Raw genomic sequence first — 26,401 nt, 5'->3', positions numbered from 1 at the left:
ATTAGCTGGGGGATGAAATGCCAGCATGAGGACACTTCAGATGAAGGAATGAAAAGGGTTTAAGTGCATTAAATGTGAATTAAAATCACCAGGATTGTTATTATAATCCTGACCTTGAATTTAGGGGTGGATTATTACAAGAGCTACAAGGAAGAATGCCTAACAAATCCATTTTATGTGGGGAGTTTCTGGTTGTCAGCTCAGTTGGCTTGGCAGATTTTTAGGCATAATTGTTATTCCAGTGGTTTTTGGAGAGAGCAGCTCGCAGTGTCTGACGGCCTACAAGAGAGGCAGCGGCACTTAGAATAATCTGGAATATTTTTCCTTCGCGTGATTTGCCGCTGAAGGCTGGAGGACGATGCAATTACAGATTGAAAATACTTAGCGACGGCTGCTACACGGAATTAAAGCCCCTGACCCTTTTTCGTCAGCGTCGTTACGTCGGAAGAGTATCACGAGCCGGTGTTGCAGCGACTTTATTAGCCAGAAAGAAAAAAGAAAAAAAAAAAAAGAAACAGCCCCACTGTTATTCCGCTCGATATAGATAATAATAACGCGAGAGTTTGCAAGTTGCCTCAAGACTGTAGTTGCAACTGTCAAAGGTGGAGTGGATACGCGCATGACCCAACACACATTACTGTAATACTGTACACGGCCGCCGAGATAATATCCGTATAAAAAAGCGAAATAATCCCGAGGTAAGGAGCCGAGGAGTGAACCAAAACCGACCGAGATTTGGCGTCTCTGCCGATTTTCCTTCGCTTCGCTTTCTTTTACTCTCACCGACAGTCTCGCAGCCGTCGAAATTACTGCACTAAACATATTTTTGTGCCTCCCTTTAGCTTCCAGCCAGCGCAAGGATTTTTTTTTTACTCCTCCTTCGTAATAAAGTCGCCATTTTGCTTCACTGCCTATATAAACCATCCCGTATTCTAATATTTTTCCTCAAGGAGTCGGGGACATACCTATGTTTTTGGGAGCTGTGTGTTTTTTCCTGCTATTTCTGGAAAGTGTTTTTAAGGAGAAGGTTGGAGAAGAAGTGCCTCGTGGTGTACATATTAATGCAGGAAAGGAGGAGTAAGGAGCTGGGGGTGGTGGAAAGGAGGCAATTGGAAACTGGGAATAAGGTGAAAGTGTCCTGGATTTCTTTTCATGTACAGGCGGAATTGTGATTTCTGCTCGCCTGGTCGTCGTCGTCGACTGTGGAGTCGGAGGAGGACGAGACAAGACGGCCGCCCGCTCCCCTCCGGGCCCCCCAGCCTCGGTCTGACCGGTCCTTGACGCACAGCAGGTGTGATTGCCATGTAAGAGAACATTGGTGGAAAAACGCCCACTTAGGTGCCTGTCTCCTGACCCCCTTCCTCCTCCCCTCACGTGGGTGACCCGGGGCCACCACCCGGCCCCTGGAGCTGGGTGACTGCCCGACAGTTCAGGTAGGTGTGGCCGGTGAGGAAAAGGCAAAAAAAAAAAAGTGGATCCCTGTTTTCCTTTTTTTTCCTGTTGTAGTTGACAAACACAGCATGGCAGCGTGCCACGTGCCGTGGTGTTAAAAGACTTATTTCCAGGTTGGTTTGTCAGCAGATTGTGTAGAGATGTGAGATGGTGAGTGGGTGTCAACCAGGTTTTGTTGTGTCTGGCAAAATGCATGTTAATAAAGTTACTGTAAGGGATTCATCTTTCATGGAAACACCAGCTGCAACGTTTAGGGACGCTCGATTTGCTCAGCCAGAAGCTAAAAACACAAATGCAGAGAGTAGAGATGTGGCTGTGCAGACTCCTGCATCACATTTGTTTATTTTAAGTAGTTCTCAGACACCTCACTGACACATCACACAGGAACAGGAAGATGACTGGTGTTGATGTGTGCAGCATTTCAGCATCCTGCGGGAGCATCACTAAGTCAGTTTCATGAGCATGTTATCAGTGTGGCAGATGAGCCAGTGTTTGCTCGATATACAGCGAATAGAAAGGCATGTAAACGGACACTGAGTGGCCCCCACTGGGTGACCCTTTGTGTGCCTTCGTAATTCATTAGGGGAGTGACGTGGATGTGTGTGCTAAGAGAAAGCATGTTGGATCGTAATCTGCACCACTTACCATAATTAGTGATTGTCAGCTGTCCCATGTTGATGGGGAACGACAGAATTTGACACATACTGTAGGCTGAAGTCTGTCAGAGATCGATGGACGATGTTGTGTAAACAAAAGAGGACTGGGCTTCCCTCAAAAGCAGAAAACTTTGCCGCTGACCACTTGAGCCGCTCAAGAGATGCATCACTGCTTTTCATGATGCAAAAACTACTCAGGAAAAAAGCGATTGTGCCTCTCTTTGACTCACCTTTTTTCTAATGGGCCGAGCATGAAGTTAGTGTGTAAGTGAGAGTATTGATTTTGAAATGAAACATGGAAGGTCACGCCCTCATTACCACTGCAGATGATGTGTGTGCCTCCACTCAGATAACCTTCAGTCCAACAGCACAGACGGCCCACACGAAGAAACTGCATTATAGAACAAGGAGACGGCATCATCACAGGCTATTGATGTAGTGGACTTTGCTAATAATGTTTTGACAAACAGTGGAGCCCGATTAATGAGAAGCAGAGATACCAGATAGAGCCTTTAGCAGTCTAACTCTCCTGTGTGTTTGAACCCTTTGCAGGCATGGAGAGCCCCAGCGGCCCCAGGCTTGGGAAGCTGTCCTCGTCGGTGCTGCCAAGGGGCCGAACCCCCAAGCATGGACATCCCCAGGAGCTTGTTCGAACCACGGCAGGCCCCGAAAACAACAAACACAGTGAGTGAGGAGCCGCTGCACTTTGTTAAATGAAAGCAGCGTGCGACTGTAGCTGGAATGACCCAGGTTTGCTCTTGGACTGCCTCCAGGATGAATTTCATGTGGTGATGCAATGTTGAGAAAAGCTACTGTCTGCATACAACATCAAATACCAAGACGCATACGATCATTGCATTTGTTTTTTTTTGCACTTTTATCTCTGTTTCATTGACTTTGCATTGACTGGCGTTTACAATTCAAGGCTAGCTCTTCAGAACTTCACTGCTATTTCTCAAGGATTTGATTAACATACCATACATGTAAGGGGCACTGCAGCTTTTTTGAATGGGTTATATTTTATTAAGAATCAATGGCTCCAGCCTCAGTGTAATTCTACCCCTCTCACCACAGAAGGGCCTGGAAACTACAACGTTTTTCCTGAGACTGCCTTACAGTGAGAAAACCAAACAAATAAGTATTGCCAAGAGCTGACATGAGTGAAACCCCAAGCCATCTGGAGGGAGATGGAAGATTTAGGAAAGAGGGAGCCAGGCTGGGGAATTATTTTTCAATCCAATAACCAGCAGATCATCATGACTTTGTTAATAGCGTCAGGCGGGCTTGGAAAATTGGGGCTGTTCTAATGTGACCCAGTTGTTTTGGTTGCTACAAAATAGCCTCTCATTCCCAGACACACAGAGCACCAACACTAGTCTAGGTGTTTCAATTTGTTTTCTTTCTGCATAATTATTCAGCCCCCTAGGCTCGATTTTCACGTCTGTGTGAGTGCGTGCATGTGTCCGTGTGTGTGCCTGCTTGTTGTGGACGTGAATACAATGCCTCTTTTGCAAGACAGACAAGAGTGCAGGAAAGCCATACAAAGCGTCAGAGCAGTTGATTGAAATCCATCTTCTCTCATTTTATGATTATTTGCCTTGTTTTCTAATAGTTAGCAGCATAGCACTGGCTCACAGTGTGCTCCCCAACTTGTCTTAGTATACAGATTGTCAGCTGATTTGCTGTTTTTGCTCTTGAAGCGTTTATTGTAGCAGAAGACAGGGGATCTATTTGAATGACAGGCTTTTCTCTGCAGCCTCTCAAAGTCCCGTGTTTTATAGATTTTTTTTCTACACTTTATCACTCAATAAACAAGATGAGTTTATAAATCAATCAGTGGAAAGTTTGTGGTGGGCTCTGCCCTAATCATTTTGAGACTAGAACTGGCTTCGGTTCCCTAATGAGTAACTGTGATAGCTGTGAGTGTGTCTGTGTGTCTTGAGGTAATAATATCGCAAGTGACGAATTGGCCTTGGTTTTTATGGGACTTTTTCAGGTAACTTAAGACTCAACGGTTTCTGTTTTTTTCACCACTGATGTGCTTTGACTCAATAACGTAGGGCTTCTCAGGGATACTAGTGCAGTAATTATGTCAGTGTAGTTGGTAGCGCAAGTCTGTGTCAACGAGAGCTTCTAGCACAATTTGATTGCACAAGATTAAAATCTACATTCCACCGCGTTGTAGCTGAAGGATTGTTTTGTTTGGTTAGAAAGTTTCTCTTCGCTTGACCATTACCTGAGGCTTCCCTAGCCTTTAGGGAAGCTTAGCTGCTAACTTTGCCGGTGGACTGAGTTTTTATGTGATTAAGAGGTTTCAAGATTCTCTACGAGCATGCAGGAAACTTAAGAGGAAACACTGGGTTACATATGCAGAATGTAGTGCAAGAATAAGAATTAACACAAAGCAGAAGATAGGAAAAACAGTTGAAATTTTACATGACCATCAAAACGGGACAAGATTACAGTATCCTTCATATTCGGTATTCACCACACATTAACTGCTTTGGTATATGATTTACTCAGCTGTAGCTAGGGCAAAAAGGTATTCATTGACAGACTGGGCTTTCTAGTTCTTGTACCAACTACATCTAAATCAAGATGCATTTCAAACAACAAGCAGTCTTTTCAAATGTCCTTAGCTCACAACTCAACAGCTTTCTAGAGCTAATGATGAGGAGAAATGCTATAGTGCTAATAATAATGAGCCTGCCGCTAGCTCGTCTGTCCCGTGGGACCTGTGAACCTCAGTTTGGGGAAACAAAGGCATCAATATCTGAGGCTCCCTGTAGAGGTTTTTCAGGACTCAGTCTATGTCCATTGTACACAGTGTGCCCTTCTGATGACCAGGTACCTTAGTATGTGCCCTCATCCCACTGCTGGCTTTTCATTCTTTATTCCATGTCCACAGGGAGTTTGAACTGTTACATCTTGTCGTATTGTCAGATTTCATGTTGATCGATAACTCTCCCTGACGTAAACTTTACGTGATGCAACAATAAAGAAATTCTGGCTGGCTGGACTGTTGTTTTAGCAGTGGTTTCCTGAAATTCCAAAATTCCTCCATGCCTTTATGCACGAAAACCAAACCTGAAGCATGGATCTGTGTGCTTTGGTAGAGCTTTTGTGCCTTGGGTGTTGCGGTTGAGCTGTCACTTTACCACACCAGACAACTCTCAGAAAGGGATCCGGTCCTTGAGGGTGACTGGCACTCTGCCTGTTTTGCTTTTTTCTTTCTTTTTTCCTTTGCTGCGAGATTTTTTTTTTCCTATTAAAGCCTTGTTTGGCTCATAGTTTTTGTATTTGGATGATGCTAATGCTGTTCTGCCAAGTGCTGTAGGAAAAGCCCTGAGATTAGGCACATGTCTGCAGACAGTAATTGAAGTCTAAATGAGTAAAGTATATATGTAACCGTTGTCCTTCCTTGATGGAGAGTTGTGCAATACCCTACCTGATTACAAGACACTCTATCCATTGGGCATGTGGTGTGTAAAGGGAGGTGGGTGCTCCACGTTTGTTGCTGTGCTTAAGCATTGGAAAGTTTAGAAGATAACAGGGTTGGGAGGGAATCTAAGTGCAGCAGGATGAGTTGTATGCTTGTGGCTGATGGTAGTGTGCTAATTTGTGCAGTCTGTTTTGCTTATCTTTTCTTGTCTCTGCTTGTGTGTGTGCAATGATGTGTGAACACTGCTGTACGTGTTCTCAAATGACAGTCCTCCACTCTTGACTTCAGAACCTTCAGTTTCCATCAGCTGAACCTGTATATTTGCTCCAGCATCATTCTCTCGCTTTTCTTCTCGATTCAGTGCTGTTTCACACTTTCTGTCACTCGATTGTTGTCCAATTCTCCACGCATAACTGCCAATCTTTTCTATTTTATCCTCCCTCAAACTCTTAATTTAGTTGTTGTTTTACTCATCAGGCAGTATCATCAGCGGCAGTGACTCAAACTTGCTATTCCTTCCTCCTTCCATGTCATCCCCGCAACCTTCTTCACCCTATTCCTATCCGTTACACCCACTACCCTTCCTCATTCTTCTCAGATTTCTTACATTTTCCAGCTCCCTCCTGCTCATGCTTTGCGTCTACCAACTACCAAAAGATAAAATCAATAAAGAGCTATACATTTGAAAATGTTTGTTTTGAGTCGAAATTGAATTCTGGTGCTTTTCTGAGCCTGATGCTGCATCTCGTTTCGAGGAGAGTCCTTTGTCATCGTTGTCACACCTTTATTTGGCAGGCTTGAGGATGGCAGATGAGAAGGAGTACAGGGAAATGGGAGAGGAGAGAGATTGAGTTGGTGAGTCACTGTCCATAAGGAGGGCACTGCAAACAGTCTGGAGCAGGCATTGTCTGTCTGGCTCGCATATACAATACTGTATGCCCTGCTGAATTAGCACATGCCTTTTTTTGATCCATGTGCGCCCTGTGTATGCGGTGCAGCAATGTCGACGCCACCGTTGTCTGTATATTTTCTGTCCAGTCAGTCTTATGTTTAGAGACATTTCATTTGCTTTGCTGTCAGTTTAGCGTCATCCCCTCGGATTTCCCTGGCCATATGTGTGGTCAGTTATCCAAAGCTGTTGTGATTGGATGTCACTAAACACACCACTGGCTTTGGGCCAAATGAGCACTGGGCAATACATTAGGTCTCCAATAATATGAAGCGCGGCGTTGATGTGGAAGGCTGTAAAATCAATACAGGTCTGAAGAATCAGTGGAGGTACTATGAGTCACCAGATTATGTAGCAACAATCTCAGGCCCGAGCTCCTCTCTTTGATTTGGCTGCTTTACGTGTGGTTCGGTGGTGGTAGTAAACTGATAGTCTACCACGAGTCTGTGTGGTGAGTCTTGGCTTCACATTCAGAGTGATTCACTCTGAAGTAGTTCAGGTCACTCAGGGCAACAAAAATGTTTTCCATCAGGACACTCGCTGTGGTTCAAGGAACTAAATTTAAAAGTTAGGTGGTTAGAAAATTTCCCAATCTAAATCTGTTTAACACTAAGGCACAGAGTAATGCACAGTCAGAAAGAAACTAGTAGATTATACCCTGAACAGGCAGGATCGATTGAAGTAGAGTATTGTAGAGAATTTTAAAACTCACACCAATTGTAACAGTTATGGACATTGCTTCCAAGTCTGAAAGTAGATTTAACCTGCATTCTTTCTAATGGCCAGCAGGGGTGGCTTCTTTGGTTGCCAAAAACTCCACATGTATAGAAATTTGTGAGAAAACAACCCTACTTCCCACTTGATTTGTTACCATAGTAAGCATTTTCCCAACGTGTTTATGGTCTCAATCGTGAGTGTCAAGTTCCTTCCAGTACAGCTTGATGTTCATTTTGTATATTTTGTGTTTATCTTGTGATTGAAAAGTCGCTACCGTGTGGCCGTGCAGACAGTGTCCTCAAGTTCTCAGTCAGTTCCAGTCCTTGCTTGCAGTGTTTAGGTTTAAAAGACCAATGTGGGAAAGAAAATGTCAAGCTCAAGGCTTCAAAACAATCATCCACAAACTAATATGTGACATCACAGTAGCTTTGTGCTCATCTTTTATTCACAGTGTATGGCCACAAAGCATGCTGGTACTCATAATAGCCTAAAAAGAGGAAACAGATTTGCGAAACTGATAGCATCATGGTACCATAAAAATCTGATTAACTCATTGTGTCATTATCGAAATCTTAAAACCAGTAAACATCACAGAAAGAAACAAATACCAGATGCAGACTTCTTTGTTTTCACAGCTGTCTCAACAAATTACAGTGTTTATTGGTTGTTTTCTTTTTTTTTTTCAAAAGCAAAGACACGATCACCTGAAATCATTTCCCTAAACAGTTCTGCTATAGAAGGCCTGTTCCTTTTCAGATGTTTTTCACAAAATTTAGAATCAAATATTCCAAATTTATAGAACCATATTTGAATGTGTGCTAACAAGTGTATCTAGTCTATGTAGGAGATTAGTTCAGATACAGAATTACACAGAAAGAAAGGGAGAGGGAGGGCAGAAAGACAGACTTACAAAGAGAGGGAGGGGGGGAGAAAGGGAAAAACAAAGACAGAGAGTAAGAGCCAGACTCACTGAGAGTCTGGTTCTCTTTCAGTTAGTCAGTGTCTGGGCAGTAAGACTGTTCTGGTGCTGCTCCACCACACTTCTCATTCTTACTCACTGTCTGGAATCAGGCCTGACTGGGAGGGAATATGGGGACGTCTTCAAAAGGAGGTGTGTATGATGGGAAGAAATGTCCCTGCATTGGTGTGTGTGTGAGAGAGAGAGAGATGGAGAGGGAGGAACTGAGAGTTCAGGATGAAAAATATCATGTAGGAATATTGATATATTGAAAGTTGTAGAAGACTGTTTGTGCGCATGAAAGTAGTGAAGTGCTAACTTGCCCACTAAACAGAATGTGTGAGAGAGGGGGACGCTATGAAGGAGTAAAAGTAAAACCACAACGGTTAAACTTTAAAGCGGCAAAACAGAAATAGAGATGGCGGTAAGGCCTAGTGGTTGCACTCACTGTAAACCAACATCGCTTACTCATACTAACGACAGTTTCGCTCATTGTCAGCGTGTTTGCTCTGTAGTGAGTGCAGGTGTATTAGTTTCTCCATCTATTGTCTGTTGAGATTGAGGAAGTAGAGATACTATGTCTTCTTTCCATGGAGCCGTGTCAGTGGCGAGCGGTGTTTGTATTTGTTGTCGTTCTAAACTACAGAATGTCTAAAAACCTACTCTGCAGACACAAGACAAAGACTCCTGTGTGAGTGTTTGTCAAGGAAAACAAATGACTGTTCTGTGTGTTTGTGGGTAATGTGTGAACCCTTGCACTCAGGGAGAGCAGTTGCAGGCGTAGCTAGGAGAACTCAGAGGTTATTTGAGATCATTAGACAGCTGCCAGCGCTCCTGGACCCTGAATCTTCTCTTCTCGTCTCTTCTCTTCTCTTCTCTTCTCCTCTCCGTCAGTGTTAACCAGTGTGCACAGCAACAGTTGCAGACAGCTGGGAGCGAGTCACACTCTGACATTAGTTGAACAGCTGTTTTATCCCCATGGCCTGTGCCTGAGCACTGGGGTTTAGATTTGACACAATGGACCTGCTTTGTTTCATACCAAGACAATGGTTGTGATTGCTGGGATATCTGAGCGCCAGCGTGCTCCTCAGATTCATGCTAGCAAAGTAAAAGATATGAACTCATTTCACCCCAGGACAGGAAAGGCTGCTGTTTTGTGTTTAATTTTACAGTAAGTTTTGCCAGCACATGTGCTGCCTTGGCTGTGAGGCTTTGCCTGTTTGCATTGTATGTGGGCCTAATTGTTCTGCATGCTGTAAAGAGGCCTCTGATAGTGGTAACTAAGACAAGTGGATCTTATTCCCATAGCAACAAGAACATATCTTTCCCAAGAGCAGAATTCATTAATTATGCCTTTCTTTTACAAGACCTTTATTTTCTAAGACAGGAATTAGAATGCATGCTCAATTTCCTCCTCAGCACAAGAGCAGTAGCGCCGACTGCATCACCTCTCCAGCTGCTACCCAGACAGCTAATAGAGAAATGCTCTGTCGCCTGGAGAATATTAATACACTCATAGCCATGCACACACATCATGCTGCACACACACTGGTAATGGTTTTGTGTGCTTGTTTGTGTGTCAGTGTGCGCTTTTATTTGCGTGTTTACACCTTGTGTCATGAACTATTCTGAAACACAGCCAGCAATGCTGTGCTACTTCTCATTCTATCTTATTCAGTCTTGCCTTATTTTCTTTCTACCTTATTATTTCAAGTCAGAAGTAAAAGGTTACATATAATCTGTCAGCCCATGTTTGTGTCGTGTTTTTTGAGTGAGAAACAGAAAGAGGACAACAAAGGGAAAGTTGATATTGTGTAATAAAACGCGGGAAAATGAGAAGGGAACGTCATGGTAGGTTAGATTTGGAGTGTTTCTTCTACTTATTAACATCACAGAGAGAGGTTCTTTTGCCAACAGGAGATGTTTTTGAACGAGCAACAATGGTTGTAAGTCAATTCATTTACCTTGATGAAAAATTATTGAACCTTTTCTGTAGTCCAGGTAGGCAAACAGAACGCTTTGATCCAGTTTGGTACCCGTCTCAAACGGGCAGCACTACACATCTGTGCATCCAGCCTCTGCTTGTCAGTGAGTTTGCAGGAGAAGACAGCAGTTGGAAGACACAATGTCATGTTCCTCAGCATGGAGAAGTGAAACGGATGCAAAAGAAAGTCATTGCAAGACCACTGCTGCATTCCACTTCACAACAAAGGACTATTGTCTCTACTAGAAGTAGTTTCTCTTTGACATTTTCTAGATCTGATATGACTGAATAGACTCTAGCGGCATCTTTGTCTCCTGCTCGCCTTGTTTCTGCTGCAGCTAGCTGGTCTTGCCAGATCAGTGATGGGAAGTTGAGAGCACATGTAAAGATACATCATTCTGAAGAGCAGAGCACAGCTACCTGCAGCACTGTCATTCAGTATTATGCTTGGTCAGAGTCATCCGCCTCTGCAATTCCCCTCTCTCCCTCAACATCCTTTGCTCTCTTCTTCTTCCTCTGTCACCCCCCTCCCCTTCTTCCATCCTCAGCTCTCTCTGCCTTCCCTCTCGCTTTCCCACAAGTAGGACTGTATAGAGGGAATAGAGTGCAGGGCTGATAGTGTGGAGCTCTAATTGTAGCAGAGACGAGAGCGGTAATGAGCCAGTGGAACCACGGTGAAAGATTGGGATGGGTGTGGGCAGAGAAAGGGAAGGACGGTGAGAAAGCTAGACATGGGGTGAGAAAGGAGGAAAGCAGCAATATGAGACGGAGGGAGGGAGCAGTGGAGAGAGCTGAGGCAGTCGGTCTGCAGTCTGCTGTGTCAGAGGTTCACAGGCACCAGCGATTTATAGCTGATCTGTTTGGCTCAACAGAAGGCCTTTGGACACATTGTCTTCTCTTTCATTCGCTCACACACACATACATGCACTCATTAATGTGCAATGTACATGTACACACGCATTACATACCGACATGTGAACAATGATCGCTATTGAACCCACCCACTGTAGCTCTGTGTTTGTCTCCTTCATATGTGTGCATGCTCTTATTTAGTTGAATAAGAGGCAACAGTTCTTTTATTTCGGATGTTTGGAAAGCTATTCTACTGAAGTTGGGCATGTGCAGCTTTGTAACAAGTCAAGAATACTTCTAGAAGTTATCACAAGTGACCACTCTTGCTTTCAAAGTTCAACAACATAGAAGGCTAAAATTAAATTTAAGGATTTCGTGTTTTATACGGCTTTTTAATTAAAATTTGAATTCCATGATTATGAAGTGCTAGCAGTAGCCTGTTTCTAATTCAGATATGCTTTTCTTTCTCATTTTGCCAGGTCCGGTGTGTGATGAGCCAGCAGAGGGGAAGAGGAAAGGTCGTCCTAAAGCAGAAGTGCAGGAACTGAGAAGCATCCCTGTGAGTATTTCTCTTCGAAACGAGTGGGTGCTTGAAGTGGGCTTCATTATTTCTGCACAGAGGGCAGCTCCCCATGAATATGCACAGTATGCAGTAGTATATAGCAATAAAGCTTGCATTCAACTTTCCAACTCTGTCTTCCTCACCCCCGAGCAGGCCCATATGATAGTACAATGGAAGGAAGAGTTTAAACGCCGCTCCAGGGTTAAATGTCCGTGTTCAGGCTGCTGGTTAGAGTTTCCCAGCATCTATGGCGTCAAGTACCACTATCAACGCTGCCAGGGGGTGAGTCACTAGCCTCTGCTCTTTCCTGCTGTGTGGATTTTAACAGTGGATTACAATAAAGTCCTATTGAAAACCTTCCAATGAAGGACAATTGCAGTTCATACTAATTCCAGAGAATTTATACTTCTCACACTACAAATATTTAGTGATTATTGACCATACATGAGCAATTAGTCAGGCTTTGTCAAAAACCTGTGATTAGTCAGATGAAGCCTTTAGTAATAGCTACCCACTGCTGTCAGTTTTTGCGTGGGGAGCGCGCTCACTCTAAATCCCCTCTCCTCATGTCTGTATTCAGGCCACCGTAGCTGAGAAGCTGAGTCACGGCTGTCCCTACTGTGAGGCAGTGTTTGCCACAAAGGTGCGCCTGCAGAAGCACAAGCTATGGAACCACCCAGACAGAGTTAGCATGGAAGCAAAGCAAGAGCAGGCTAAGCTTCTAAAGACTCCTATCAAGTCCAACACCAAGAAAAGGTGACTGGGATTTAGAGCTCAAATTCCCACCCACACTGAGCCACATAACGCTGTTCGTAACATTATAAATGCTGACTGCAAAAAACTGTCCTCCCTTGGTCTGTGAATTCAGGCCCATGGAGAACAGTCCCCCCTCTCCGGTGTTCTTCAAAGTGAAAAAGACACACGAGGTGTCCACACCCTCTCAGAACGGGGAGCTGGCCCACCAGAAGAGCGAGAGGAAACAGCACAGCCACAGCCAGCCTTCACAGCAGATTCACCAGTTCCAGCCAGTCCAGCCTCAGTCTCAGCAGTCCCAGTCCCAAAGCACGTCATCCGATGCAGGGGAAAGTGAGAGCGAGGGGGGCAGCCTTCCCCCCTCTTTCCCAGATGAAGACCCGGAGCGAATGAGGCACAGTAAGATTACAGTATATCTTTTGAAAAGGATCTCAGATTCTCATTTTCTGCTTCTACTGTATGCGTTTGACCATTTCTTGCTCTGTTTTTCTCTTGAGCCAGGACGGAAGCAGAAAACGCCTAAGAAATTCACTGGAGAACAGCCCTCTATATCTGGAACATTTGGATTGAAAGGTAGATACCGACTGTTAAACATAAACCATCTCTTCTAATGAGAACTTGTCCAGAACAAACAAGCAACTTTGTGTTGTAATCTCGCATTGGTGTGATAAAGAAGTTCAGAAGAAGAGTTTTTATGGGCTTGCTGATTCATCACTGATTACAGCAGACCTCGGGAGCCCTATGATGATTTACGTAATAAAGGAATTATTGGGCGGACAAATATACCATTGCTGGAAAATAGAGACGGGGACTGTGGGTTCTGAGGTTACTCAGAAGAACTTTACTGCATTGTGTGATTGGTTACGTAAGTAATTTTGAGCACTCCCTACTGCTCCTGATCAATGGTGCTGGTCTCTTAGCAGTGCTAATGTAGCGATTGTAGAGATGTTTCATATCGGGCTGTGCAAATCAGTGACTCAGACACCAAGAACACATCACGTACACGCAGCTTTTTCAACCTGTCTCTCTCTCTTTCTGTCTCATTCATATGCTGAAAGTGTTCAGTGACTCATAAAGCATACACAAGGCTGTAAACTACTTATCATCACTTGTCAAACAATTCATCGGCAGTTTGCAGAACTCACTGCTCTCTCTTGCTCCCTTTCAGTCTGCTTGTCATTGATCCGGCATAGCGCAAAGCAACTTCCTTTTTCATTCTGGGCCTTCTTTTTTCATTTTATATTCAGTATCAACTTTCTGTTTTTGTATCTTGTATCTTGTTCAGCATTGTCCTACAACTGTCCCTCTCTGCTCATATCTCTCACTTTGAACACCTTCAATGGGAGTATTAATTACGATCATGTCTATGTGTGTGTGTGTGCGTGTGTGTGTGTGTGCACATGTGTGTTGCAGGTATGACTAAGGTAGAGGAGAAGCTGAAGGCGGGCCGTGTAAAGAGACCGGAAGGGAGTGGGTTCAGTGAAGAGCCTCAGAGAAGACCTTCTTCGAGTCAGTCTTCCAAGAAAGAGTCGGCAACAACAAGCTCTGGTAAACACAAAGATCACTTTTTTAAATGATTCAATTTGTCCATGAAGTTGTTGGGATTTAGGCCTTGGTATGATTAAAATTACTACCAGCGATACCAGAAAAAAAAATCTGTTTTCATTTCGCTTGTTTCTTTTTAAAAGCATCATTTTCAATCACCAAAAGCCCAATTTTCCAAATCCCTCTGTTATGAATGTCTTGTTGCCAACCAAGAGCATTTTTTTGGCCTAAATGAGATAAAAAGAGTAATATTTAACCAAAGAAAAACTTAATAATACCTAATGCGATTGTGTCTGTATTGTGTATGAGGAACCAGGCAAAAATGACAACAATTTTTTAAGCGATCACTTTTCAAAGCAGATGACTCATAGCAGGTATATGTTAATGCTTGTTGACCTTATTTCATTGAAGTGACTGAGTGCACATTATTGCTTGCTAACATAAGCATAGGTTTTAGCGACAGGACAAGAAAACAGGAATAGCAAATACAACAAAGGAAATATTATACCCATAAGGACCTCGTCTCATTCTAGTTTGACTGCTTAACTAGCAGAGCTGTGTTCTGGATGTTTCTCAGGCGCTGACACTCAGTGGCAGCGAGCTATCTCAGAGCGAGGTGAAGTGGTGTGTCCCACCTGCTCCATCGTCACCAGGAAAACAATCCACGGGCTGAAGAAACACATGGAGATTTGCCAGAAGGTCAGTGAGTGACTGAGCTATTCATCAGACAGGATCAGGGTGGATGTGCTGTCACTGCATCTGGTAGAGTGAGATACGAAACCAAAAAAAAATGTTTTCCTGCCAGACAAGTTAATATCATTCCAAGACAAACACCTCATTATAAGCTTGTTTTTGCTGCTGAAAATCTCAGTAAGACATGAGTGCCCCTAATATTAAAGGTAGTGTCTACAGATACGGACCCGTACCCGTAGCCTGGGCTACGGGTACGGCACTTTCCATTTGCCAGACAGATACGGTACCTCTAGCAACAACCAATATTAAACCCTCATGTAGCAGTTGTTGAATGCTGTTGGTATGCGGTTCATTTGGAAGAAGTCCTAAAAACTCTTTACTGTTTCTCTTAAAATTGGAATCCCTTGGAACATTTGACACTGTGCTATACACAATGCGTTAATTGAAGTTTGACATCTTCTCAGTGGAATCCATATTCATATCAACCAAAAGTTGTTGCTTAATGACAAAACTCATGCTTGTTATTAAAGTTGTTTTTTTTCCTGAGGATGAAATAAAGCTCTCTCAACCCAGAGCTGCAATTTCCACTCCGGATTACGACTTTGACTGCAACGTTATTAGATACGTCTCCCTGAGAACCCCATTGTGCAGAGTCTGGGGAGCCTTTAGAGTAAAGATATTGATTAGGAATGCTGTAGAAAAAAACCCATCAGGCAGTATCTCAGTACAGTAATCTCTACCAGCTTTTCGTGTAATATCCTCATTCATTTAATTTATGATGTGAAAGCTAATGCCAAGAGACATAGACCAGGGGGAGGGACACTGTACTTTTCTGCAAGCGCTGTGTGTTTTTTGCATTGCACTTGATTGTGGTCAGTTGCAGTAATAAACGAAGTAGAGGTTTAAAAGGTTAACCAGCTAGATTGCATTTAGCTTGGATGAGCCTGGTGGAGTGGTGCAGTAGCCTTGGCCCTAAGAGAGATGGGTCCCTACAACCATTTCAAGTGCTCCTTAGCCCAGTGGCCCGTGTGACTCTATTAAGGTGACGGTCTGCCGCTAAGCAATGACAGAATCACCACATTACCACTGGGTCACACTATCAAAACACTTCTGTCTCCAAATCAATACCGAGGCGAGAAGAGAAGTCGTTGACAAGGAACACTGTGTGTTAAATTGGCTTTTTTTCGGGTTCCTGAAGATTCTTATGTGTCTTTTGTCCTTTTCTTTGACCAGAATCGTGCACTGATAGCAAACACTATTACATTACAGATGAAATGTTGCTGTATTGATGGATCCAATAAAGAGTAAAGCTAGCAACAGTAGGCTACTTATTAGTTTCCTTTCGAGAAATGTTATTTGATCTTCAGTTTGGCCTTCAACCCCCTGCAGCTCCAGGACGCCCTGAAGTGCCAGCAGTGCCACAAACAGTTCCGGTCCAAGGCCGGCCTCAACTACCACACCATGGCTGAACACAGCACCAAGGTACACTCATAGATGTTATCATTTCTGGAATCTGCTTCAAAGCCTCATCCAAATAGTAGCACCCTCTCACTTTGTGTGTTTTTTCATCACTGAGATAGAAGTGCTTTGCTACTGTCACACTGACCCACTGAACGGGGTAGTTAATTAGGAACCACACCAAAGCAGTACACCCGTTCAGCATCAGTCAGAGTTACACTTGTGGCACTACATAAGGAAATTTTCCATACACTACTGCTTGTTTCAGTTTTTTATTATAGAAAGATATTTTCTGACTGTATGCAGATGTCTACAAATTTATATGAATCCATATAGATGCATATCATACGGTCAAAAATACCTTTCCTTCCTTTTATGTTCAATCTATTTCATATTCCTTGTCAGCTGCTGTGGTCTTCTCTAAAAATGTGATCTGGGATTTTGTAAACGATCATACATTTGCACCGGTGCCCTTGAAGTGCTCACATTTCTTCCTGCAGCTGTCTTAACTCTGGCAGCACAGAGCTTCATTAAGATATTATCATGACACTCCTGCATTAGAGCAATGGTACCGCTATGAAGTTAGCTGAATTATTCAACACTGCCTGTTTGAAAAAGTATCATGAAAAATTAATGAACCTACAGGCAGTAAACGGCATGTAGCATGTGCGTTTTTGTATTGTTTTCTTTATGTGATCACGTATGCGTATAGTACATATTAAATGAGCATGTGTATTTGCGTGAGAGACTTTGGGTGTGTAATGCTTTCTAGTTTAATAGTGATGATGGATGACTATTCCATCTGTGTCAGACAAGTTCAACTGTTTGACGCTGTCATTTGTCTTCAGACTGGACCTGTTGTTCCATGACCTTATTGGCAGTATTCTAGTCCAGCAGAGCAAAAGACATTAGTACATTAGGCGTGTGTTAAAAGTCCAATACGGAAAGTTTTAAGCAGGTAGACCCCATCAGAAAACTACGAAACTTTTGCAGCATTTCGCAGATTAGATAATTAAAACTTTTGTGACAGAATGAAAGCCATCATTGTGTTACTTGTGTGTTATTGTGTTGCCGTCTGTGATCTTGATCCAGACTCAAGTAGCTGCTGATTAAAGAAGGCTTTTATCATTTGGAGATTTGACTAGTGTCATACTCTCTTTTTTTTGTTTCATTTTCTTTCTGAGAAAACTGTAAACAGCAGAAAATTCTAAATCAAAGACCAGAAGGAGATGGCACGTTGTTTACAATCATGAGCTACTGATGTGCCCTTAGACCCCATAGTATTTAGGTTGAATTTTTTCCTTTGTTTTTTCAGGAAGATGTCTGTTTCTCTGATATAATGTCTGCATGTCGAACAGCATCTGTCATGTTGTTTATTGTTGTTGATGTTCTATATCGTTGTAGAGTGCTTGGGGTCGTGTTTTTGAGGCGCTGAAGGTTCATCCTCTGAAAACATTTTACATCATGTTTTTGTTTAGTTGTTAAAACAGTGCCATTTCAATGTATCAAGAAGACAGTTATTTTATTGTCTTGTATCTTTGAGTGGACAAGAGATTATTATTATCTACATTGCAGCTATGACATAGAACTAGTGCTGATAAGCTTGGTCATATATTTGCAGAGTTGTTCCTTTATATAAAAACACTCAAATTTAGTAATTTGAGTGTTCTTTCTATCAGTTGGTATAGTGTCTTTATAGGTACTGAAATATCTTTCTGTAATGGAAATTGCATAAATGCCAGTACTGGTTCATTTTGCTTTGATTTTTATGAGTTCTCTCTGTGTTATTGTTGCTGATTTTATTACCGTTGAATCTCTTACTATCATTTTTATGTACTAGTGCTGCAGTGAAGTTAGAGTTTTGCTTGATTTTGTGTTTGCACCGACCCTTGGTTCGCTGTGTTGTCAGTGTGGTCACATGGCTCAGCCCCACTGCAGTATGGGAAAACACAGCAGGCTGACAGAAGGACAGAGGTCACCCACTGAGGTTGACCTTGATGTCGCTACTGTGCATAGTGCTGCCTGTTCTCTCGCTGTGTTCCTCTCGTGCTTGCTCTTTTGCTCTGTCTCTTCTAGAGGCATTAAGATTACATGCTGATGTAGTTTCATGCTTTCTTGTCCCTGCCACTGGAAGCGAGAAGTGTCGTTTGTTGCGCCTGCAGCCTGTTGAAAAACGGTGTCGCCGCTCCTCCTTACCGTTACTGAATGCTACTGTAGAGTTGCGTCTCAGTCATCACTGTGCGTTAACACATGAGAAAACACATGAAGTTTGTTCCGCTGGGATGCCTCAGTAAGTCCAGACTCTCCCCAGTTTTCTTTCTTCTCCCTGGTAGCCATCTGTTGTTCTGGTCTTGGCTGGGGTTTGGCACCAGCCAACACTCGAGCGAAAACATGAGTTTGACAGTTGTCATAAACATGCCTTGAGTAACAGCCTCACCATGAAACCATTTAATGATCCTGGCACAGTGTGAACACCAGAGATGGAAAACACATTTTCATCACGTTTTTTTTTTAAAGTCACGAGGGAGTGGGAGGTGTTGTGGTGGGACATGCTCATGCGACGGTGTGTTTGTTCCGCCTCAGCCCTCAGGGAGCGAAGGCCAGACGGGCAACGAGCACGAGGAGAGAGAAAGGCTGCGCCGAGTGCTCAAACAGATGGGACGAATCAAGTGTCCTAGTGAGGTATGCACTTCTTCCTTCTTCCCTGGTCCTTTTCTCTTTTCTTGTCTCTCTATATTACTCTTGCTCTTCTTTGCCCCTCATTTCTATTTATCTCAACTTTTCTGTCTTTCATGTCACATTTACCTCAGTCCTCATCTGCCAGGTTTGATTTTGTTTCTTCCAAATCCTCAAGCTCCTCTTTTGTGTCAGCCTCCTTTTACCTCTCTGTCTCTCTCTGTCTCTCTCTCTCTCTCTCTCTCTCTCTCTGTCTCTCTCTCTCTCTCTCTCTCTGTCTCTCTCTCTCTCTGTCTCTCTCTCTCTCTGTCTCTGTCTCTCTCTCTCTCTGTCTCTGTCTCTCTCTCTCTCTCTCTCTCTCTCTCTCTCTCTCTTTCTCTCCCTCTCCTTATTCCTTTATGCCTTGTTCTTGACATGTTGCCCAAAACCACATCAACACTCTGCTTCCCATTACTCACACTAGAGTGCAAAAGGCAGAGAGAGGAAGAGAAGAAGCTGCGAAAAATGGTGACATGTCGTAACGCTGAAAAATGAGCATCTTCCTCCCGTTTTCTCTGTCTTTTAAACATTAACCACGAAATATTGACCAAATGCAGTAATATTGTACCATTAATCCTACACTTTGTTCTACTTACCCAGTTTCCTGCTTAATGTGTGTTTTCATTCTGTCTCATTTCTGTCACTGGCGTCACATGATCACACAAACATTTTGTGTACACACACACACATATATACAGGGCTGTTCAGCCCACTTTTCCAGTCTGATGGGCTACCAGTATCACCAGAAGCGTTGTGGAGGAGAGTTTTCTGACGATGAGAAGCCTGTGTTTCTGTGCCAGCACTGTGGAAAACACTACCGCTCCAAGGCTGGCAGAGACTACCATGTACGCACTGAACACTCCCCGGCCATCGCCACCACCACCATGACAGCCACCACCACCACCACCAACAACAAGGACAATGTCACTGACACCAACAACAACACCGGAAAGGAGAGGGTAAGATTGTCTCATACAGCAGTTGTACCTGTAATAGTAGTAGGACACAGACATATTTTTTCAGTTAATGCCTTTTATGAGGATATTTTTGGTAGATTTTAATAAGTTTCCCCACATTTTAGAATAGAATAGATTATTGTCTGTTCCAAGTTGTCATGGCTGGAAGTCAAAAAACCACACTCAAACATTGAAAGCACCCTCAAACATTAAAAACACAGTACAATAAATCAAAACAAGTAAAGCACATAAAATAACTAAAAACACAGTCTATTTTGTGTTATTAAGAGCAGCTATTGCCACCACCACCACCAGGTTTAGATGTTATAGGTGAGGATGTATTCGATGAGTGATTTATAAACGTGGGTTAAAGTATCTTTGCTGATGTTAAAAGAACTGAGCTTCCTGAGCAGGAAGAGACGCTGTTGTGCCTTTTTGTAGACCGAGTCCGCTTGTTTGCCAAAGGACAGGCGGCTGTCAATCTCTGTCCCAAGATATTTAAAATCCCCTACCTGCTCCACAGACAGATCTTCAGGGATTGGAACAGGTCTGGGCTTTTCCCTGAGGACCCACAGCATAGTTCTTTAGTCTTTAAAATGTTGAGCTCCAGTGAACTTCCAGCAAAGGTTTGGACCACGGTGTGAATATCCTGCTGGTATTTCGCACTCAAAGTGGTCATTTCTGCTCTTCCAGATTGTCTCTGAGGAGTTTCCATCAGGGGGCAGGAAGGAGCTAAGCCAACCTGAGAAGAGAGACTGGCAGGAGAAACCACCATTCAGCCATCCTAAGGAGAAGGACAGAGAAGCTCGAGAAAAGGACTGGGAAAAGGAGAGGGAGAGAAACAGAGAAAAACCAGTCCATGCTGAGAGCCAGAGCGAGGACTTTGAAAGGACCCCCAGTGGCAGAGTGAGGCGGCGATCAGCTCAGGTGGCCGTTTTCCACCTGCAGGAGATAGCAGAGGATGAGCTGGCCAAGGACTGGGGCACCAAGCGGCGCATCAAGGACGACCTGGTGCCCGACAGCAAGAGGGTGAGGACGGAGATGGGATGCACTAAATACACTTGACACACATTCCTAGCAGACATGTAGAGATGATCACAGAAGACAAACCCATTCATAGTCACCTTACATACAGGCAGAGGCTCATCAGCATTGTGTACCGCAGGTAGACATCTCCAGAGGCACAAACAGGATCACACACCGTCGCACATCAAAGCCAACATTTCCTTGCAAAAGCTTTACACAAACACAAATTGTAAAACCCTGATGTTGTCAGATAAATATGGCCCTCAGTCGCCTCTCTTTTGTATGCAGTATTTACACAGCAAGACTGTAACGCTACCACAAACACTGATCAAAATGTTCTCTTTTGTGTAGTTAAACTACACCCGGCCCGGCCTCCCCAACTTCAGCCCAGAGCTACTAGAGGCCTGGAAGAACCAAGTCAAGGAGAAAGGCTTCATCTGCTGCACAAATGAAGTGAGAACATTCATTAGTTTGATGTGCCACCTACAAAATCATTCTCTGTATTGAATAAAGACAACATTAACTGGTGGATTTGCCTCAGCAGTGCTCATTATGGCTACAGTAGCGAGACTGAGATCGTATCTTCTCTCACTGTTATTTTCTGCTTTGTCTTAGAACTGTGAAGCTGTCTATTCCAGTGTATCAGGACTAAAGGCACATCTCGCCAACTGCAGCCAGGTACAAACCCACACACGCAGCAGAACCACCAACCTGATTACTTTTGTCTCTGTAGGCACCATATAAAATAAGCCTTTACACACATATGGAAGTCTTACAGAATATCAACTCATATTTACGCTCAACATGTATTCATGCTGTAATCATGCTTATTTTTTGAATGTTTGCATCATGTCACTGCATGAAAAGAAAAAAACAAACATAAATACGAAAAGCAAAAAAGAGAGGGATTTAAAAGAAAAAGGTTAGAGAGGTAAAATTTAATTTTAAGGTAAAGTCCTAAAAATGGTAACGCTTCAGTCTTTTTCTCACCTGATTTGAAAAGAAATCATTTTAAGACCTAAATTTACACTTTTATATACTGTGCATACACATTAGTGCTTGTCTCTGTGTGTGTTTTAAAGGGCGGAGGTGAACTGGGGAAGTATACCTGTCTGATCTGTCAGAAGGAGTTTAGCTCAGAGAGCGGTGTCAAGTACCACATTAGCAAAACACACTCACAGGTGAGTCACACTCAGTGTAAACTTCACAAGTAGCCTTAAAACAGGCCTCGATATTATTCACTCTCACTGTAATTACACTCTTCGTAGGCAGCCTTTTCATATCTGCTAATATATGATAAGACCTGCTGAGTTGCACAGGGAGGTAAAGTCACAATGTTTTGCAAACAGTCATTAAATTTTGGGGACAAGTTTATACAGATACAGAAGGCTGGAAAGTCATACTAATCTTTTCTTGTCAAGTACAGCACATGTAGCACGATACCTTGTTTACAAAATAGCATAATAACTTGTGTCAAATATACATTTTTTTCCCACAAAATAAGAGCTTTTTCTATCCACAATTAACAACTTTAAACAGTGCCATCTTTTGGGACTCCAGGGGCTTCATTGCACAATATAGGTGAAGGTTTCCCCAGCTATTTATAGTGGGAAAGTTATACAATTGTACACGTATATGCTTCTTTACCTCTTTTAGGTCTAGGTGATCACTGTGTGTGTGTCTTGTTTTCTTAGAACTGGTTCCGGGCAGCAGCTAGTCAAGTGGTCGCCAGTAGCAAGAGTAAAGTCCTGGAGAACAATGGGATCAAGGCTGAGGTGAGGAACGGTGCCACCACTGGTAAGAAGAGGGGCCGCAAACCGAAAGAGCGCCCCCCTGTGGATGAGCCTTCTCACAAACAAACTGAAGCACTTACCACTACTCAAAACTCAGCCCTCGCCGTGTTCCCTCCTTCAGTCCCAGCACATTCCCCAACCCTGATCCGCGACCCAACAGACAGTAATAATTCAGGCCAAAACAGACAGCCCATCCCCTCCGCCACCAGACGAAGCAAACCCAAGAGGCTGTTACTGTCAGAGTAGCTCTGCTTTTGTCGACCCAGGAGCCAGAGTGGACACTTGCTGTACGTGTCATGCCGGGAAGCTGAAACACCTTTCTAACTCCACAAGGACTTGGCACTTAGGAGAAAGCCAAATCAACAATTGAGACGTGAAACATTTAGTACAGTCTTCACATCCTGGATTTGAAACCCCCAGAGTTAATGTGTGTACTGTTCTAAACGATACTCCAAACAGTAGTGCTTTATTTCTCCATTCCACTTTTGTCTCCTTTTTAAGGCACACATTTCAGTTTCTGTACTCGCAGCAGGGGCGTCGGTAAAAAGATGAAATCTTGACCTTTACATGGATAGCATTTTTAAAACAGAGGTAGTATTCCAAATCAATGGAGAGTAATTTTCTCTGCCAGATTCGTGGTGTTGTGTTTGAGAGATTTTGAAAAGGATATTCTATTAGCATGGTGAAGTCATTTAATGATAGCTAGTGTTTTCACATTTTTTCACAGATATACTGTACTGTGTACATAAACAATATCTATATCTATATATCTATATACTCAAAGCAATGATGCCATCTGTCATTTTCAAGCCTGACACGTCCAATTGGATCATGAGCAGTCAGAATTTTTGCTGTGTGTGCTGTAGTGCAATGTTGTTTTGAATTAGTTTTTGTTTTCCTGGTTTTGCTTTCATTGTTTTTTACTTTTCATGTTTCATGTAAGCTAATGTCATATAAGCTAAAATGTTGGTCAGTTGTTAATCATGTTCCACTCTTTTTCCTACAGCTGCCACTTCAGTGACATTTATTTACACATGACAGTGAAAGGTGTCTGCTTTGTCAACCAGAATTAGGTGTCAAAAGATTATTTCCGCATTTCTTTTACACTGCAGTTGGAGAGCAGAATACCCCAAAAAGTGATTGTTAGAAATTTTCATCTGTATTGTATAGGTTAGTTACAACAACATGTAATATGACATTGTTTAATTGATTTTAAACAACGGAAAGTTGAAGCATTCTAAAATAGGACTGGCAAAGCTAAATGTTTGACAGAAGGAAGGACTTTGTGTGAAGCTTGTTGCACCATTGCAGCACAATCAAATGATGTGACACCATTTTAAAGGCGGCCATGTTTTGGCTACTGCTTTAGCTTGAATCAAAGCTGAGGAGAGAAGTAAAATACTATCTTTTATAGAGAGGTTGGGGATAATAATCTTTTATTAAACAAAGAAAAAATTTCAAATGAAGATCCACATATAATAATGTATATGAATTAATTCCTGGACACTCAAAGTTATTGCCTTGCACTTTAACCCTTAACCCTTCTTGCTCCCCTCTTGTATTTTTGCACTCCAGGAATATTCAACCTTACCTAGTGGCTGGCTGGTACAGGAGTGGGGATGTTTTACTCTGATGAAAAACTAGAGGAAATCTAAATTTGTCTTTACATGGGTAATGAGCAACATGATTAACTCTCTCTATATAGTGTCTGAAATCCAACACGGCCGTATAATTATGACCAGAAAGCCATAACCGGTCCTGTTGAAGTTTAAGGCTGCTCTGCCACTTGATATTAGATTAGCTTCAGATTTTAAAAGCAAATATGAAATATTAAATTACTTTTCAAATCTAAAAGACCAGAGAATATTTTCACTTTAACGTGTTTAAAGTAGATACTTGAATCCACAGTTGTTTTAACGATTTGAGCAAATGAAAACTCCACGAATATTTGATTATATTTGCAGTTTATGTCCATGAAAATAATGACTCGCTTGCTTAAAAAAAGAGACAGATCATAAATCTATTTTATATTCTATTGTGTGTGTTACCTAGATAGCAATCTGATAGCTTTGAATAAAATTGTGATGTGAGGATATTCTGGTGAGATAATAAGGGTGCTTTACTTGCCACTCTACCTTAAGGACCTGATACAACTCACTTTAGTCCACTGATCCATCCTGCCATGATCTCCTCACTGGCAAGTCCTCTGAATTTTGCACCAAAATGTCAATGTCATCATAAAAATCGAGCACTGATGTCAGCCGAACATTTTCAAGAAGCATTGAATTTGAATTTTGTACGTGTCCCAGGTGGTGTCATTCCTACGCTGTGACTTTTTATAAAGTAACGCAAAGATTCAGTCTGAGTTCCTCCATTGCTAATCAACTGATGGAGTGGGTTCAGATGGGGATGATTATGCATGTGTCTCTGTCAGTGGGATGGACCTTTACAGTATCTTCTATCTAGGTTCAGTTGATGGAGAGGATGAGTTAGACGAGCACTGATTGGTCCTTGGACTTTTTCAATATGAGTTGTCCAGACCTTGTGTGTGCGTGCGAGTGTGCGTGCGAGTGTGTGTGTGTGTGTGTGTGTGTGTGTGTGTGTGTGTGTGTGTGTGTGTGTGTGTGTGTGTGTGTGTGTGTGTGTGTGTGTGTGTGTGTGTGTGTGTGTGTGTGTGTGTGTGTGTGCGTATGTGTGCATTAAACAGTTAGCACCTTTGTAATGACTGGATGTCAGAAATGGTAACACTTTAGTCGAGTGTTACGCCGTGGCACAGAATCAGTTCATCAGCTGCTTGTTACTCGTTTCATTAATAACGTCACATTGACTGTGTTTACCTGACAAGCTTTGGTGTTGCAATATGATAGTTTAGCACTGCTTTTAACAGTGGGTATTTTATATTTTATCACACCCTTTACTATCTGTCTTCCTATGATGTGGAAAACACATATCTATCCCGCAGTGTGAGCTAACTGCAACATGTTTAGAGAGTACAGCAATACACCATATTTAGCTGATTTTTGTTGGCTTGCTGATATTTTGATATTGATGTGTCTTCTCAAAATTGTATGGCTTTCTTTTCACTCCCCTATTTTTATTTGTTTGCTTTGAAAATGCTTTTTACATATTATGAAATCTAAACATTAAACAGAAAAAGGTTGAAAAAATTTGTAGACCACCGAGAACATTGTAGGCCTGTGTGTTGGCATACACTGTTATTTTATCCATTTTGATGATGCACATAAATTGAGCTTTTTCAGTACATGATGGCAAACACATTGGGAGAGTCCTCTATTATTATCTATTCAATATGGGACAACAAAGGCATATGTATGTGTGTTTGTTTCTGTATTTAGTGCACTTACTATACCATGACATAGGCTTGAAATAGGAGTGTTGTTGGAGCTTTCTAGTTACCTGGACTGTGTGTGGTGTGACTTTTGTACCTGGGGAAACAGCAGGCTCAAGTGTCTTCCCTTTGTCAGCAATGTTATTTCCAAAAACCAAGATTGATCCTTAGAAATCCCCTTAGGCAGCCTCAGAATTTTACCCTTTCATTTGGACAACAGTGGTCCGTTTAGTATGCTACCTACTTCAAAAGCAGGAAATGGCATCCGGCTCTGTTTGTCGGGGCCCTTGTGATGAAACTTTTAAGAGTTTTAAGAGATGATGCTGTAGCTCATAGCTGTTTATGGCATATAGGTAACAGATAAAATGAGACTAATTATGTATTAAAGATTTCCATATCTAAAATTAAGCTGTATAGTACCTAACATTGGAGGCATCAATGCCTCCTTTGAGTCTGAACTGTTACAATTTTTCTCCCAAACTTGTTGTATTACCTGTGCATTAGTATCCCTCAACTAATTAATAAAAGTTTGTTGACTAAA

At 42.5% G+C, this 26,401-nt stretch overlaps 1 protein-coding gene across 5 annotated transcripts; it reads left to right on the top strand.

Moving 5' to 3' along the window:
* On the top strand, positions 1-26,401 carry znf512b (zinc finger protein 512B). 5 transcript variants are annotated; one of them, XM_022192073.2, is made up of 18 exons: positions 1-698; positions 1,161-1,433; positions 2,661-2,792; positions 11,490-11,569; positions 11,726-11,854; positions 12,153-12,328; positions 12,441-12,724; positions 12,827-12,898; positions 13,739-13,873; positions 14,448-14,569; positions 15,953-16,045; positions 18,605-18,703; positions 19,435-19,695; positions 20,386-20,721; positions 21,070-21,171; positions 21,334-21,396; positions 21,801-21,899; positions 22,413-26,401. In XM_022192073.2, exons 3-18 carry the CDS (start codon positions 2,663-2,665, stop codon positions 22,755-22,757), a joined length of 2,526 nt encoding a protein of 841 aa, XP_022047765.1. In that variant the 5' UTR covers positions 1-698; positions 1,161-1,433; positions 2,661-2,662; the 3' UTR covers positions 22,758-26,401. The 5 variants fall into 5 exon arrangements, with proteins under 5 accessions (XP_022047765.1, XP_022047768.1, XP_022047766.1 ...); XM_022192074.2 differs by having other exon boundaries at positions 2-1,433; positions 19,537-19,695; XM_022192076.2 differs by lacking the exon at positions 11,726-11,854 and having other exon boundaries at positions 1-1,433.

The sequence above is a fragment of the Acanthochromis polyacanthus genome, chromosome 6 (assembly GCF_021347895.1).
Source record: "Acanthochromis polyacanthus isolate Apoly-LR-REF ecotype Palm Island chromosome 6, KAUST_Apoly_ChrSc, whole genome shotgun sequence".
In the NCBI taxonomy this organism is placed as follows: Eukaryota; Metazoa; Chordata; class Actinopteri; family Pomacentridae; genus Acanthochromis; species Acanthochromis polyacanthus.
Note: the sequence above shows the minus strand (reverse complement) of the source record. Positions and strands in the feature narration are given on the sequence as shown.